This window comes from Cephus cinctus, unplaced genomic scaffold, assembly GCF_000341935.2.
Source record: "Cephus cinctus unplaced genomic scaffold, Ccin1 Ccin1_scaffold1031, whole genome shotgun sequence".
NCBI classification, from domain to species: domain Eukaryota; kingdom Metazoa; phylum Arthropoda; class Insecta; order Hymenoptera; family Cephidae; genus Cephus; species Cephus cinctus.
The window spans coordinates 1-17580 of NW_014333566.1; the positions used below are offsets into that span (position 1 = coordinate 1).

The window sequence follows — 17580 nt, forward strand, 5'->3', positions numbered from 1 at the left end:
TCTTAAAAATATTTCAACAATAAGCTTTTTCAATAATTCTTGAAAAGTTTTATATTTCCCCGTCTCGTTCTAAGAGTTGCTTTGGGAACCAGTGGTGAGTAGCGGAGAACCTCTGCCCGCCAAGCTACGCGTTCGTGTTCACGTTTAGCTCGACTACGACGGGATTTGCATTGTCGACGGAGGCGATGATCACATAATCCTACTTCCAGACTCGCCGCTACGATTTAGCGGCATGATTTTGGTATCGCCTAAAATCGTAGTGTTGTGCATCTCCCATCTCATCTCTGCTGCAACCCCCACATATCGCAAACTTTTACCACGCACCATCTATTGGAATAAATGTAATACATGTGTCTACAAATTTATACCAAGAATGAAAGATAACGAATAAAATATATGATCGTTACGTGTATGATCCTACAAGTGGTTCGTGTCTGAACTAAAGGGTGCTTTTTCCAATGGTACATAATAACGAATCATTCTCTTACCATAGTAGCATACGGTAAAAAAAAAGAGTACAAAATGTCTTTAACAGATGGTACTAGATATGGGAACAGGGTAGTATTGAATAGTCATATTAGTATTGTTTAAAACATCATTGATTCTCATAATTTTAATCAATGCAGGCTAAGTTTAATGTCACTCAAAAATTAGTCAACACTATTCTCAACATAACACTTACGAGGGGAAGTCAGAAGGGAGCAAGAAAAGTACAGAAGCAAAGGATGATGAAAGAACTTATAAAAACCAATTCTATTACGTAAAAAATTTGCTACCATTAACCTCCTTCGAAGACAACATGTCACTGATTGAATGTCGCGCAAAACGACATTCGCATTATGGAGCGACGACAGCGACGGCCAATTGACATAGCAGAAAAACGATCGTTCAAGACTTTTCGATAATTCCTCATATGACTTAATTAGTAAAAGGTTAGAGATATTAAAATTAAATAGTAACCTATAAATCTATCTACGTACATTTTTCAAAACGTATAGCACAATCCTAGATTTATGAACGATGCAGGCGCAGAAGATAAATTATTACACGTTGAACGATGATCACGCGATGTTCATTGAAAATCTGTCAAGTTGCAAAAGACAAAATAGTCCTGGAAGACGTCATCACACAGCTACAGTTTCGGATCTTGTTTATGAATATTTATCAAGAATTGCTTACAATAATGCAAAACGGAAGCAAAGAAACAATGCCCATAGTAATTTCAAGAGAATTCATGTACGAAGACAGTATCGATCAACACAACATCGTCCCGATAAACGTTCACGTACAAAATCGTTGATGCCTATAAGAAAATTCTACAGGAATCAAACATAAAAATTTTCCTATTATAATATAAGTAAACACAAGAGGACCCGATACATAGAAGACTGAAAAAAATGGAAAAATATGTTAATCACGTATTTCAAATTATCTAAATTACCTACATCCAGTATTTAACCTTGCTAGAGGGTTAGAATTGTAAAAAGAGTAAAAAAGAAGATATTGATCATAAGAGGACATAAATAAATGGACAATAGCACTGTATTACAGGATAATTATTAAACGCGAATCAACCTTATGATATATTTACTTAATATATGTAAACGAAGGTCGTCTAACGACCGATTTTTATCAGAGACAAGTAAACGATATGATGTTTGTCTACTGCGTGCTATTAATCCAATAGTACCGTGCAGTGGCTCTATAATAATTTATGTCGAGAAGGGATAAAAACTCTGGTGCAGTCCGTCTAGAATATTTAATGAAAATTACAATATGTGTATCATACATAAAAAGAAATTGTATAACAAAAGCCTTTACTTCGACCATAATTGATGAATCGATAATTTTTCTAGATTGTTCCTTGCTGTTCCGATTCTCTGCAACAACGGCGCAACCATCCTTTTAGTTCTTTGTCGTCCGTATTTATTATTCCTACAGGTATATTTGATTTTTTCGATTCTAATCCCTGAAATAAATTTTCATCCGAGCTGCCATCTTTTTCCGAATCGTCATTTGAGCTTAATTCAATTTCACTTTGATTTTCATCGCTGAAAATATTTCGATATTTTTTTGACTTTCCGCGCGATATATTGTCACGTCTGCTTCCTCTAGAAAGTCTGTCAGGCCGATTCTGCGAACAATGCATATAAGGGTTATTTGTTCTTTTAGTAGCAGAGCTTCTGGAGGGACATGTCGTTTTTCTGGATTTTTTCCAAGTGTCACAAGTTTTCTTTCGTATATTCGAAATTTGGCCTAAATCTTCGAAAGACTCATCGTCACAGCTGTCATCAGATTTCCCAGTACAAGCTTCAGGACAATTTCCTAATTCTCTTTTTAAATTTTGATTTATCATACAGGCAAATGGTCCCACGTGATAATACTCGTCGCTTCCAGTTTTAACTATAAATCTAAAAATTAAAAAATTAAAAAACCACATTGTGTCAATACATTGTCTCAGTACTTTTGGCTATCACTGTATTTTAATGAACACCAACCCTTGAGCACAAATTTGTGGTAACACTGTTAACACCTGAGCATACAAATCACCATCGTGACTATAATTATTCTCAATGTAATTAACAATATCATTAACACAATATGAATTTTTACATTTATTCTGATCATTTCTCTGCAGATTACGTAAAGCCTCCATAACTTTTAAAGAAAATCTAGCTGATGACTCAACAGCGCAATTGACTTGATTTGATTCCTAATGATATAATATCCAAAATACAGTAATCAATAAAGCTTAAAAAATCCAATCCAATCAGACAACATACGACATTTCCATAACTGTCACAACACTTTTTTTCAACATTACAAATTTTTGAACATCTTCTGGCATCTTTAGTATCATTCCACAAGATCCGATCTATAACCGAATTAATTTCTTGATCCTCAGACGCACCGCGTTTTCTTGGATTCTGCATGCTCTGTTACCTCATCGATATAAATTATAAGACAAAAAAAAATACGAAACAAGGTTATAGAAATGGCGATGGACGGACTCGTTTGAAGTCATTTTCAAGTCAAATTACATTTTTCCTCCCTTCGAAGATTCACAAAGAGAATTAATAATAGAAAAAAAAGATTATTTCCGGTGCACCATAACTGTACGATATACGTGAGTATTATAAGTTAAATGTACAAAGACAATTTGATTTAAATGGTGACACAAGCAATGACACTAGTCAAAGAAGAGACTGTACAGTTTAAGTGTCGCAGAACGTAGTCAATATCGATTTGCAATATAAATGATACTAGAAGCTGACCGCGCCATTGATAATACAGTGTATTAGAGGTGCGCACGAAATAAGGCGCCAAAGCCAATATTTGAAATATTAATGTCATTAGACATTGTCGTACAGTTTAGAATCACGTGGACATAAGACAGCAGCCATATTGTCTTCATCCGTCTTAATTAATAATTTTCTATTAGTCATTCATTTTCGAAATACTTTCCAAGTGTCGCACTGACATCTGGTGAGAAAAAAGTGAATAAGAAAAATGGTCAGTCCTTAATCGACATTGAATGCAGTCATATGAATTTGTTTGAAAAATAATAGATAATAAGAGTGGCGTTTGTATAGGCACAGAAGAACATATAAGAATTACTACCGATAAACCACAATTTGCTGGTAGTGTGGGAAACTAAAGGTGGTAGTCAGGCACGTTGCCCTGGACAAATATCCTAAATTATTAAGTATCCGTGCTGCTTACTCGCACCCTATTTGCTATCTTTCGACTGTAATCCCATCCTTGCGTAGGTATTCAGTGAGTAGTGGATGAAATTAGTGGGAAAATTACCCGGAACGTTATATTAAAATCATAATTGTTATTATTAGAAGGCATTTTTTTCCAGATAAATTAAATGATTAATTTTTCTATGATCAGTTTTCAATTTTATATATTATATCCCGAGTCAATATTTAATTTGGACAAATAACCCGTCTAATGTCCAAATTTTCATTTATTTATAATAATTCGAAATTATGACTTTTTCCAAGGAGAAAAAGTTTAATCGTACCCAAACAGCGTCCTCGTGACGACTTGATGAGATAACTTTGCCCAAGTTGTGAAACAACGAACGTCACGATTCGTGACTTCCAAGGGTTGGAATGAATCCCTGTGCTTGGCGTGGGTGTGCTCTCCGGGGGTTGGCAGGCACGCGACCTCCGCACCCTGCTGTCGTTCCGAGGTGTACGAATAAACTTTTGTCCTGCGATATCACGCGGTAACCACCTAACAATAAGTACAGGAGTCCCTGACTACCTTAGATATCTCCACACGAAAAGTCAAAAAATTCCCACGAGTTTAATTTCGTTCGAGCCACGGTAAGACGTTTTTCAAAATTAATGATCAAAATTATTTTTTTAAATAATCATCCACCACTGTACACAGCTACGTTAAAAATAAATAAAAAATATGACCATATTGATCAGGTAACTGACTTTCCCGGAAGTGCACTCGCCAACTCCGACATTACAAGAGATAGGAGTGTCGGCAAAAAGCTTCCGGGAAGACAAGAGAGATACCTTCTTTACCATAGGGGTAAACTTCGAATTTTTTAAGTCTACTTTTTTTCACTTTTCAATACTAAGAACAATTACTACAACGTACTCTGGTTAAACGCGTGTCAGGACATGACTGTTATTCTTGAACATTCAATACCCTATCGTATATGGACTTAAATATGTATGGCTATGTATGGTATTTTTATATAGGTATACTATAGACTTGTGTATAGGTATAGATCAGGACAGTGCGTGATCCTAGTTTCCAGGACAGCGATTAAAATGATTACCGTTAGCTGTTAGGTGCTGGAGGATCAGGTATGGGGTGCCGAAGGGGTTCGGGAGGGTCAGAGCTCACGGGGTCACGTGACGTGATGTCACGTTACCTGGCCTCGCGACAGGTGTTCGTTCACACAACCCCGTGTACCTCCAAGACCCCATCAGCGAGCACCCTCGCCATGGAGAGTCGATGGCTATCACAAATCCAGCCACATAATGATAACGAGCATCCGATAATGCCAGAGTGTTGCTTCTGCTTGCTGACGCGACTGGTCGCCATTGCTGTATAACAACAATATACCCAAGGGACAATCTATTGTTTAATTCCATTAAATTTCCTCCAATTTGCCTCGCGTGCATCGATCATATGTATGCATAGCAGTGATTGCTCCTAATTCGCGCGGCAAATTCAAATCACCCATCAATAAGAAAGTTACGTATTGAATGAGATTGATGGGTTCGCCGAGTCATCGTCTTTTGAATTAAATAAAATTGATCTTTTTTTTTCAAATACCCTATCGATACCTTTAAAGAATGAAGTAAATAACTTTTCTTAAGTTGGCTATAGATTTTAATCAAAATTGACGGGTAAGGGAATAAAGGGAACCTTGGTGATATTTAAATAATTTTTAAACCCAAGAATATTCGATTCACCAGAACGCTTGATCTCTTTTTTTTTTGTTTTGTTTGATGAAGGGTTCCTGACGATTACGCATTCTATAATTGTTTGAACAGGAAGGATGGTATTCGATACCGGTGTATAATTGCATAGCCGTGAGATCATAGCCACATGACGTACAGTGTTAGACTGACAATTTCGTATGAACGTTACTAAACCATACTATTTGATCTTTGCTCAGGAGGAATAATCTACGGTGTCTTCTAGGGACCCTAGAATTGTTTACAGGGTATATTCTTAAACGTTCTAAAATTAATCGTGAGATATCATCAAACTTTGATAATGTTAAATATCTTTGAATGGAAATGAAAAAAAAATGGCTGGCAGGTCGAGGAACGTGGATGACCTCCCTTGATTGTCGGTGCACCGTTCTTCAGCTATTAATCCCTCCTTCTAGACTCCGCAATTATACAGAACACTAGCTGCAGCATTGATGAGCTGACCTGACTAATTACACATCGGCAGCTAATTTACCTCGTAATAATTACTGGCGCATTAAACATTCGTAGCTAACGTGAAAGTGTCGGCGATGTCAGCTGCTTCATGTCCCAGACATTAGAACACGCATACGCGTGTACCGGTACACGTAAGATGCATATACCCATCCGAAGTGCAGCTGTAAAATTTCTTCATGGCTTATACCGTCAAACTCAACAGTCACGTATAATTTAAAAATATTTTTAGTTTACACTAAAAAGAAATTGTAAAAAAATTTTTTTCGTTACTCGTCCAATATTTACCATTTAACATTTTCTTGGTCATCGATAGAATTAAATTTTTGTTGTGTATATAATAAGAGCGAAAATCAAAGTGATAATTTTCTGTAATAAAATAAAATAATAAAAGCTGTATAATAATAAAAGCATTTTTTTCTTTTCTTCGAATATACTCTTGGGGCATTTATCTATTGGCAGATTGACCCTCGGAAGATCCGGCGACGTGTCGTACATCATTGGGGACGGGGTAGCTGGTCGACACTTGACCGTACAGAAGCCATCAATTTGAGGTATGATTACCTGGTAGATTACGGAGCACCTGTGATATATGTAAGCAAAAGTTATGGATAATTCATTGTATGACCAAAATCGCTATTGGCCAGTTACTTGACCATTGGCTAACACTTGGTCACCTTTGACTGTGCAGGGGCGGTCGCTCAGGGGGTAGTATTATCCTGGTGCGCAGGTTCTCAGGGGCGGGAGCAACCCCTGACTTGACCAATGAAAACGTAGCTATAGACCCATGTAATATTAACACACGTGATCGCACGTCAACCTACCAATGTTCTGTATCCATCGACTGTAACATCCATACGAACGAAAGGAGTCACCAATGTGCCTTGAATCCCAACGGAAGTCGTAACGCAAAGAGGATATCCGGTATGCTGAGAAAAAATTTTAAGTGTTTTTAAAAAATGTTATTAAAAAACCTGTGGCATTGAAAAAGTTAACGAAAATTTTTTAACCCAAACTTCAAATTCGATGCCGTTTTGAGATTAATTTTAAAAAAAGTGTCGACCATGCGGAGAAATCAAAAGCGAAGGAAGCTACTGCAGGCTGGTTTAAGATTTTGAAAAAAAATCTTGTTGATGTTTTTAAAAAATCATCAGCCAATATGGGATCCCATGCGCACGCTAGGTCCATCTGTGCCGGGAGTTCCGTAACCGGTGCCTTTTCCGCGTTGCATCTTCTCAGGAGCTACAGTCTCCTGGCGCCGCCTTCAGGTACGTCGCTGTCACTATAGAGTCGGATAACAATCACCTGGACCCAATGTCACGGATGATGGAGCAAGTCGGTCTTGGACTGGACCGATCTGTCAAAATCGACAGATCACTTTCAAGTGCTCCAATAGCCGTGATCGTCTAGTGGTTAGGACCCTACGTTGTGGCCGTAGTAACCCAGGTTCGAATCCTGGTCACGGCAATGTGCCAAGTCACATTGTCACGGAATGGAGACGATAATTTTTTTCAAAATACCACATTACATCGATAGTACGTATAGATAAGTGATAAAATAAAATAATTAAATTTTAAATATCATTCGAAGCATGTATATACAGTTAAATATGATTTGATAAAGTTTCTGTAATATTTTTTTAAAGATAACCTATAGTCCATACAGGTCATTGATAACGTGTAAAAAAAGTCAAATATAAATATCGTTTAAAGCCATGCGTATATATATATGTATTAAATTACATAATCATGATTCGCAGAATATTTGGCCCGAGTTATAACTTTGCGGGGATAATAGAAACTATTTGCTATCGCGATAACAAAGGACAGTGCCGTTATAATAGTGATAACTCATGTTAGCGCAAGGACGCGTTCAAGCTTTGCAGTTAAGAAATGGCTGGAGAGTCTAGGTAGGAATGAACAGGGAAGAAGTAGGGCTTTTGTTGTGTCACATCAAAGAGAACTCTTCTGCTTGGGCGAAACTTTGTTGATTTAATTTTTAAACCTTATTCACGGTTATTTCGACTCTCCGATGTGGACCGTCGGATGAACGACTTCATAAATCATTGACGTCACTGAATATGATGGCTACGTCACTGCCCGTATTTTATATCGTGCCATTCGGCTGGCAAATGAATTTTTATTCATCGACAAATTTCCTCGTTCCGTGAAAACTTGCTGTTCTTTATTTTTTTTTTCTTCTCTGAGGGATACACTGTGTTGTACTTGATATGGTTGAATATTTAATTAAGTCATATTATGGAAAATTTTATCCATCAAGAGTCAATTGACTGATAACTGTTTCCATGTGTGTTATCCTGCGAATCAATAAAATCAATCAATATTTTTTTTTTTATTTATTTAACCTCGGCTCTTGAATTATTACTCATACTCGTTAAGCCATTGGTTACGGTGAATTAGGTCGAACGAATTTCTATGAGCATTACACTGATGTAGAAAGAAATATTAAAGATTGAGCTTGATAGTAAGTTTGTGCTTTTTGGCGTTCTTAGAATGACGATCAACTTTTCGTAAATAATTCGACTACTGTGTGGAAACTACTATTTCATTAGGAACTTAGATATGGATTTTTTTTTGTATTTACACGAAAAAGCATTTTTTACGTGAAAAAGTAAAACAGTAGCAGGTCTCTAATAAGACCAGTAGTCGTTTTCATAAAATAATACAAATTTTAGATTTTTTCGATATAAATCTTACAGCGATAAAATCAGTTTCTTATGCCGCCATTATAAAATGTAAGATAAGACTTATGAACGCCAATTCATAATTTTCTGTTAAATAATATATGAAATCATGGAAAAAGATATCAATTTAAAAGAGTATCCAAAAAGAATACACAATTGAGAATTCGAAATGAAAATAAATTAATACGGTTCCATGGAAAAAGAGAAACAAATTAAAATAACCGGTAGGTCGTTTTTAACTGTACATAAAATTTAACTGCTATTCAGTTTTTAGATTGCGTGCAAACTCAATAAAGACGGTTATTTTCTCCCTGTAAAAATATAAAGAACAATCGCTAAAACTCATCCTAGTGAAACTGTAATGGGAACAGTCTTAAAAAGGCATTCCCTTCCTATTCAATATTTGTGACATCGGTGCTCTCTTGTGAGGGGTGAACTTTAGTTGGCGTGATCGTTTGAAGCGCGCAAGAAGGCGTCATTTCTCGCCTGGTTATTTACACGGTGTAAGCGGGTTCCTTTTAAAATCATAACTGCCATTGAAATAAGTTAAAGTTTTTTATGACGAGAAGGAAACCGTTTCGCGCTTTTGGAACTGGTGCCAATTTCCCACGGATACACGCTACTATTGTGACACCCTGTAACTGTTACATTTATCTTTCGTCGGTAATAACGTCACCGTCTGTTTTGACCGGTTTTATCCATATCATGGAGACGCTCTTCCTAAAGTTATTGCTTATTGATAAGATTATTGTATATTATGTATTTTATATTATATATTAGATATTTGTGTATCATAACTGAGAAATTAGCGTACGTATGAGTATCTATGAAGAAGTTCAGGTTGGCAGTGAAAAAAATAAGGGTTTGTACCCCTGGTGGGACTCGAACCCACAATCCCCGGTTTAGGAGACCGATGCCTTATCCATTAGGCCACAGGGGCTTTGAATGTCTATTTCCGAAAGGATGAAGGGACGCGAAGAGATTGATTACAGTTAATAGTAATTTTTTAAAGGAAACAGAACTTGGGAGACTATATTACTTATTGTTCAATTCTTTTTGGTTACAGATTTGTGCAGGTATGATCCATTTCCTGCAAGGGATTATGGTTTTGGAGAACCTGATCCACCAAGAAGTGGCTCGACTGGTGAAACACCTGTGTCACCCTTAACTCCTTCTTCGCTAACAGCACCTTTCTCAATACCAACTAGTTTATTTCCACCGCCACTTCTCGCGGCGGTGCCGCCATTAATTCAATCGATAAATGTACCTCAGCCATTTTCCAATTCCGCAAATCCAGGTACGCTTACTTACGACTATGCTGCGTTATAAAGTTTATAATGTACAGGATCAAATTCAGCATGGGATTAGATGCTAGATTTAACATACAGTAGCGATCTTCTTTACTCAGTGATAAAGAAAAGATGAATTTATCAATATTTCTTAATGAAATGTCGAAAGAACTCACTTACAGACGCTTGAGTTAATATCAGAGGTCTTGTATAAAATCTCCAAATTGCCTGTAATACAAATATGTTTGAAATATGAAGAAATGAAAAATCTTTGGATTGTATGAGGTTCGTGAATTGGTAATATTAAAAAAAATATTGAAAAATTTACGTTGTAAATTATAGTTCATGTACAAAATGGAGGTCTTAAATCTTACAGGCCTCGGTAGCGCAGTAGGCAGCGCGTAAGTCTCATAATCTTAAGGTCGTGAGTTCGATCCTCACCCGGGGCATTACTTTTGCATTTCGTATTATTGATAACAAGATTTTTACATTTTTAATTAAAATTGTAAATAATCATAATTACGATGAATTAGGAACGTTGGGAAATCATCATTTCATTAGTAGCAATGGTATCACGAACATCCAGCAGAGAAGACCACGTGGCGAGAAAAAACCCATTCCTGAGGAACAGAAAGACGAGAAATATTATGAAAGACGAAAACGCAACAATCAAGCAGCTAAAAAGTCTCGCGATGCTCGTAAAATTCGCGAGGATCACGTAAGTTGCTCCAAAAAACAATAAATATCTCTTTCATCACAAAAATCTATATTTATAGCTCAAAATTGTTGGTCAAATTTGATAATTATCAAATCAATACATACCTTATATATCCTTGTTGAAATTGATTGTACTGCGATTACTTTATCTTAAAAATATCTTACGCTTTTTAATTATTTTATTTACAGATTGCTTTAAGAGCAACTATGCTGGAGCACGAGAATGCCATCTTGCGTGCTCAGGTAGTAACTCTTCGCGAAGAAGCACAATCTCTTCGTCACATGTTGATAAAGCAGCAGACACCCGGTATACAGACGATTGATTCTGCGAGGCCGCTTTCTTCGGTGACACCTAGTACACTATCACCTCAGAATCCTGTTACATCTGTATCCTGTCAAGTTTAAACATGAAACTGATCGTTAAATCATACTCAATGCATCTGATCTAATAACTCGCTATCAGATATAACTTTGGAGCAAAAGAAGTGATGTGAGAAATTAATACGGATTTCAAAAACTAGAGTACTTATGGGATCATTTTTCATTTTGAGTCACGTCATCACGACTTTCATGGGTCCGTCCATTGTAAGGCTGCACGTAAACGTACAAAGAAATATGTCCCTAGATCTGAGAGGAACTCTATTGAAATTGAAAAATGAAAATAAGTGTAGGTTTATAAGTCTGTAAATTATACATATTATATAAGGCTAAGCACACGATGCTTTTACAGTAGTTTATTAATAATTGTGCCTATGTAAATAATGTTTCGTTTTACTGTTGTTGAAGATTAATATAAACCGTATGTCATGAATTGTATTATTATCTTATTTCATTGTTGTACCTCTGATTGTCATTTTAAGAACTTGTTTACAAATTCAGTAAAAGAAAGAAGAAACATACTAAACGTTATCGATGAATTGATAGTGGAGACTTTAACGAAGAGCCGATAGTCCTGCATCCCTGCTCTAGGGCATGAATGATGCTACGTGTACTTCAGAGTGCTTCTACCCATATACATTAACGTGGCTGAAAATCGAGCAGTCCTGGCACATCTGCCTTACGAAGAGGCAACCATAAAGAAAGCGAAGGAAATCAAACAGTTAAAAAGGCCGAATATCCGGGGGGGAAAGCGAGCAGTCATTGGAATCAAAGACACCAGTGCGACTGGTTAATATTGTTTCTGATTTTACGAATTTCTAAAAAAATGAATAAGACGGTAATATGTGTAATTTCCGTTGTGGGAGGTATTGCCTTTGGGATGTACCAAGCTTTTTCTGCTGAGCTGGATAAATCAAGGTAGGTAAGAATAACAACTCGAGTGAATTATTGTCAGAGCAATTATGAATTTATCTTAATCTTTAGATTTATACAAAAATATGAATGTTAAAAAAAATGTATGATGTTGATTTAGAACGATATAGTTCCAGGAAGTCCCGGTTCCCACATTCTCCCTACTCCTTCGCAGCAACATGTCTGCCAACTTAATATTATTTGAAAGAGTGTGTAATACAACTTACTTCACATGGTACAGCTAGCATTTTGTTTGCAGAAAGCGTTGCTCATCTATATGTATCTATGAGAGCGGGAGAGATGAGTACACACTGTCTTTGGACTGTGGACATGAATTTCACCAATTATGTATTCGTGCATGGCAAAAAGTAAATTAATATAAGAATCAATAACGAAATTGCAGTGGCAAAGCTTGATTAAATATATTCAATAATAACAGTCGATGTAATAGTAAAATATTTGGAATTAAAAAAAATGGTTTCAGGTAAATACGGAGGAATGTCCTCTTTGCAAAAAGGATCCTAAATAATTCTCAGTAGACGAAGATATCGGGTTGATGATCTATGGAAAAGATGGGTACACAATTCGCAAATTATAATAAGTTATGTGATTTCTATATATGTATACAACAGTGTCTAATTTGAATAAACAGATAAAATAATGTACGAATAAATAAAATGGCTAAAAATTCTTTGATACTTGAAAATTAATTACCTAAAAGTTGGTACGCTTGTCTATAAATTTCAATATGGTTTATGTTTGCGCAAATTCAATTGATAAGAAACTGCCTTATTGGCCAGATCAACTTTCCGTTGAAACCAACCAGTAGCCGAGCCTTTTACTATAACTCAATTTGGACAAATGAAAAACAGCCCTGTTATTCTAGGGGAACTGAAAGTTACTGGTTTCTATATCCGTCATTGGTTGCCCTGAAAACTTAACCAACCTTTAAAGTTAATGTTACTGTCACTCACGGCACAAATAGGCAATTCTCTCATATTTGTCGGTGACAGTCAGTGGCAGTCAGTAGTAGTTTGTAGTGAGGTGTAGTCAAACGTTTGAGGCTTGAAATGGTGAATCCTCTGTGGACATTTGGAGTTGCTGTCGGCATGAGCCTAGCAGTACTCATATATCAACAGTACAGACGCCAACAAGAATCAATGTACAATCATGAACAACCACGGAATATAAACTTCTCAGATCATGACTCCTGGCAGTCAGAAGAACCCTCAAGTTCGGGGTACGTATGAGAGAAGCGCGAAAAGTTGACCAAATATCCTTCAATTAGATCATATGTTAAATCTCGTTCGCTGCTTATAAGTATGTTTTTCATGTATCGGTAATTAGTAAAACATGTTTTCTCGAGTGTCTGACACGCTCATTGTATCTAATAGTCCGAAAATCGGAAGTGGGGAAATCCCTTCTTTCCGTGGGGCTAGTTCATCTTGTAGTAATAAGAATGCATACTCTAATCGCATGCGTACCAACTTCGTTTACCGCAAGCATTGCCTAGGGAATTTTTACTTACGTAAATCGTATTCCCAATAACAGCTATTGTTTTGCAATTGTTAGAGGATCGGATATCAGACATCGAGGTGAAAAGAAAAATGGAAATAAAAAAAATAAAACGGAAGAGAAAAGTACTGTGGTAGTGGAAGAAGTGGAATCTTGTGGAATCTGCGAAAAGTCTTTAGAAAGAAGTTTTAGAAAAATAGATTGCGGACATATATTTCACGCAGCATGTTTGATTAATTGGAGACGAGTAAGCAAATACTAAAATAATTATAAAAAATGTTGATGCATTTATGTAAGACTTTGTTAAATATATACTACGTTAATATTTGACATAATCATACAACTATTGATATTTTCAGGAGAGCGAAGTATGTCCTAAATGCGGTAAAAATTTTTTTTAATGTTTATGATGCAACAATTACCACCGTAATACTTTACACTTAACCTTAAACATAAATTTATATTATAATTAGAATGGCATTTATGTAAATATAAACATTAAATCCATAATTTTGTATTATATATTATTATGTTTAATAATCAAATTGTTCACCGATTTTAACAAATAAAATATACTTTGCAGCTGTCACTGATTTTCATATAATTTAATACTTCATTTTTTCAAATGTTATGAAAGTTGCAGCCTTGCTTTAAAGTTCATAAGGTAAATAAGAAATTGTTTCTTATACTCCGCTATATCGAAGATAATATATTTTTAGCAAAAGTCAAATGCATGAGATCATATCTTCAGGCTCCGAACGTGGCTCTCAACCAATAACAATGTTCATTCCTGTGCATACGGTGTTATCATTGGTTGATATTTCGCGATCAAACACGCGTCCGTTGAATGTTACTGGTGTGAGGTTCTATGATTAACATACTCGCCATTTTCTTGGCGTTGTGTCAAAATTTCGTCGAGTTGGTACACACGTGTAGTTTTGCTTTGGATCTAGCGTGTGTTCCGTAATACACTGTAAGCACTTACAGCATGGCGCTGATAAAGTATGCTGTGAAAGTGTTCCGAAATGATGTGACGTAGTATGAAGCACTGGTAGCACAGTAAAACGGAACGGTATAGTAAGTACATGAATCATGGTAGAAAAATTACAGTTACGAGGTGTCGGTCATTAAATGGCTTGGCATACTATTATATATTTGAAAAAATAATAGCAGAAGATAACTTTATATTCAATATTCGTCTGTGCGTCGATTAACGCTATTTCTACCATGGATGCCGCCTTTTTATAAGTATGAATCTGCCTCACCTCTGGGGCCGTAGTAACCGCAGCATGGAACGTAGCCTCGTACGAGACACAAAAAATTCAAATAATTTCGCGCTACTAAAACTAGTATGCTACAACGAATTTCGGAACACATTTTACAGTACTGCCAGTGCTTACAGTGTGTTACGGAACACACCCTAACTAAATGCACCTTTGAACTTAGACTGTTGACCAATGGTACAGTATGTCCATAGATATTCACTTTGTGTTATTGGTAGACAGTCGCGTACGTCGAGTGTGATTGGCCTCTTTGCTTTTATTATTTCTCGTGCAAGGGTGGTAGATAATGCTAAAGCCGTCGTAGTAGTGGAAGGTTGTTTGTTTCATCAACATTGTTTGTTCTTGATCTACAATGAATAAGACTATACAATCAGGATTGATTAGCAAGTCTAAAGTTTAAACGGAAGAGTTAAAAAAAGAATAACCTTGACACAGAATATGGCTGGTCCAGGTTTGGTGGTCATGTTAGTGGTAGGAATCGGCGTTGCATCCTTTTTATATTATATGTTTACCGCTGAGCCTACAATTCAACAACAAACACATCAGTCATCAGATCATTATATGTCACCTGATAGCAACTCCTGGGAAAATGATAGTTCCAGGTGTGCGTTAAGGATAAAAGAAAAATGTTTGAAATATTCTTATACTCGTGGCTCTGCATTTTACAAATGTTATGCAGCAAAGTAGAATGACAATTGTAGTTTGGCTTTTGGTTGTAGATCAAGACGAAGGAGGTTGAATGCTCAGAAAAGCAAATCCATTAAAAATACTTCCTGCACAATATGCCTGAACAACTTTGCAATCACTGTTAATGCCAGTGTGACTGTTCTGAAGCCTTGCTACCATAAATTTCATACTGAATGTATTGCAAATTGGAGAGAAAAGGGACCTGAGGTAATATCAAATTGTGCATGGTTGTTTCAACTGTGTTGTATGAATGTCTTTATTTGATCAATGATTGTTACAGAAAACAGGAACCACGTGCCCTAACTGCAGATCGGAAATCGTTTCATTCTGGGATGAGTAGTTATTTTAGAAGAAGACTAATGTAGTCTAAAATGGCTCAATCTCGATAATCATATTGCTAAAATGGTTTTGTCTATCTTGCGTTGGAACTTACTTTCGCAATACAGCAATAAATACAATTTACAATTTTAATATAAGAATTATCCTATCGAGGATGTTATAAAACTCATGTGAATGGCATAATGGCGTCTGTAGTTCCTTCGCGAGTTACATTCAAAAAGAGTCGTAGCTGATTTTGGATAACAATTCTTTCTTTTTTCCTTATGAATTCAATCCAAAATTTAATATTATTCTTCCAATTATTTATCAACGCATAATGTGTTCTAATAGTCAGTGAATCCGAAGCGAAAACACTTTGAAAAACATGTTCACTCTTCTTGTTTCTCTTGCAAATACTTAATGATTAAATGATATGCCTTCACGTCTTATTTGACCGTTATGTGAGCGGAGTTCACTTGTCTACATCGCTTGACGTTATCTTGGCCACGGTTAGTAGACAATTGTTCATATTGCTAGTAATACTTAGTCATTAAGAAATAGATAAATCGATTTTTAAAACACGCTATTAAAAAATATGCGAACCATATCAACTAATTGAACCTTATTCTTTCGCTTCGCCGTTGCTTATTCTATTGGTATCGCGAGCATCAAAACATTGCGATAGATTTGCCTAGATCACAATATATATATATTTACATAATTATAAATAAAAAATATTATCTGAACTCATTACTGTAACAAGGAGTTCAAGATTGACTTTGCCATATAATATATACATATACATATACTTGTATGAGAGATCGGTTCTGAAGACTTATATGCATTGCCAGTTTTGAGACCATTACGAAGACCGTAAAGCGATATTCACACCGAACGTTCCAAAATTGGTCTAATGCTGGGTACCAGAAGTTGTGATGGGCTTGGTTAGGTATACACTACATTAAGGTAGCACAGAATATCAATGCTAGATGCTACAAGTTATATTTTTTTTTAACAAAAATATTGCTGTGAACGCTAAATGATCTGCGATGTCTTCGTAACTGGCTGCTTTGCTGTTTAGCTGATATGTGTAGCGGATGTATATGTATTGTATATAACTGTGTCAGATTTTTTACAAAAAATTTGTTTTTGCCCTATTATCGCATTCATATAAATTTATATTTTGCTTTTGTCACCGTTGGCAACGAGCACACGCCGAAACGACTTGTTGAATAAAATTGATTTTATTATAAAAACGAAACCAAAAATATTAAGACAACAATTTCACGTCACCAAAAGGCACAGACTGTTAGTTTGAAATTATTAAAATATTGAATAGATAGCAATACTTGAAGCGTTTATTATTAACGCCGTCAGAATTTAAAGGAAACTTCTTTCGTCGAAAATCATTTAAAAATGTTCATCAACTGTCGAGAATTCGCCACATCGATTCGAGGGAGACGCTGTGCTTCAATCGCATTTCCAGGCAAAACTATAAATGCGAATCATGGATTTCTTTCGTAAAACCACTTTCAATTACAAATTATGAATCGGAAACGAATATAGGACAAGTGATTCATAACAAATGTAACCGGTATAAGATGTTAAAAATAGCCATACGATTTTTTTTAGCTAGAGTAGCAAACTTTATCAAGATGTAACAACAATGATCAATAAAGGAACGATGAAAAAGAAAATTGAATTTGAATGAGTAATCAGCATGATGCTCGTCGCGGTCCATAATATCCCATAACAATGGTGTCCTTGACAAATAAAGGATTCACAATACTTCAATAATTGTTAGTGAAAGCACGTACAGCATCCAAACGTTATGACAGCGTGCTACATTT

The 17580-nt window shown here is 35.9% G+C and overlaps 4 protein-coding genes and 3 non-coding genes across 11 annotated transcripts; 5 read left to right on the plus strand and 2 right to left on the minus strand.

Moving 5' to 3' along the window:
- Positions 1-1758: 1758 nt before the first annotated feature.
- Positions 1759-3239, minus strand: LOC107271654. 2 transcript variants are annotated; one of them, XM_015747876.2, is made up of 4 exons: positions 3042-3236; positions 2784-2936; positions 2499-2713; positions 1763-2411 (listed from the first exon to the last, which is right to left on the minus strand). In XM_015747876.2, exons 2-4 carry the CDS (start codon positions 2931-2933, stop codon positions 1853-1855), a joined length of 924 nt encoding a protein of 307 aa, XP_015603362.1. In that variant the 5' UTR covers positions 2934-2936; positions 3042-3236; the 3' UTR covers positions 1763-1852. The 2 variants fall into 2 exon arrangements, with proteins under 2 accessions (XP_024944643.1, XP_015603362.1); XM_025088875.1 differs by having other exon boundaries at positions 1759-2411; positions 2787-3239.
- A 3566-nt stretch (positions 3240-6805) lies between these two features.
- LOC107271656 (hepatic leukemia factor) lies at positions 6806-11430 on the plus strand. The gene is made up of 4 exons (XM_015747879.2): positions 6806-7195; positions 9698-9928; positions 10454-10638; positions 10827-11430. The coding sequence occupies exons 1-4, from the start codon at positions 7087-7089 to the stop codon at positions 11040-11042; spliced, it is 741 nt and encodes a 246-aa protein (XP_015603365.1). The 5' UTR covers positions 6806-7086; the 3' UTR covers positions 11043-11430.
- On the plus strand, positions 7323-7394 carry Trnah-gug. The gene has a single exon. It is a non-coding gene; the product is annotated as a tRNA-His (tRNA).
- Positions 9499-9571, minus strand: Trnar-ccu. Its single transcript has one exon. It is a non-coding gene; the product is annotated as a tRNA-Arg (tRNA).
- Positions 10297-10369, plus strand: Trnam-cau. The gene has a single exon. It is a non-coding gene; the product is annotated as a tRNA-Met (tRNA).
- Positions 11431-11638: 208 nt separating the features above from the next.
- On the plus strand, positions 11639-12623 carry LOC112494941 (E3 ubiquitin-protein ligase AIRP1-like). Its single transcript, XM_025088884.1, has 3 exons — positions 11639-11933; positions 12187-12295; positions 12412-12623. Exons 1-3 carry the CDS (start codon positions 11842-11844, stop codon positions 12454-12456), a joined length of 246 nt encoding a protein of 81 aa, XP_024944652.1. The 5' UTR covers positions 11639-11841; the 3' UTR covers positions 12457-12623.
- A 241-nt stretch (positions 12624-12864) lies between these two features.
- Positions 12865-17427, plus strand: LOC107271657 (uncharacterized RING finger protein YBR062C). 4 transcript variants are annotated; one of them, XM_025088881.1, is made up of 3 exons: positions 12865-13167; positions 13479-13689; positions 13802-14031. In XM_025088881.1, exons 1-3 carry the CDS (start codon positions 12998-13000, stop codon positions 13841-13843), a joined length of 423 nt encoding a protein of 140 aa, XP_024944649.1. In that variant the 5' UTR covers positions 12865-12997; the 3' UTR covers positions 13844-14031. The 4 variants fall into 4 exon arrangements, with proteins under 4 accessions (XP_024944649.1, XP_024944650.1, XP_015603367.1 ...); XM_025088882.1 differs by having other exon boundaries at positions 12870-13167; positions 13500-13689; positions 13802-13962; XM_015747881.2 differs by lacking the exons at positions 13479-13689; positions 13802-14031 and adding exons at positions 15445-15619; positions 15693-17427 and having other exon boundaries at positions 12871-13167.
- Positions 17428-17580: the final 153 nt, after the last annotated feature.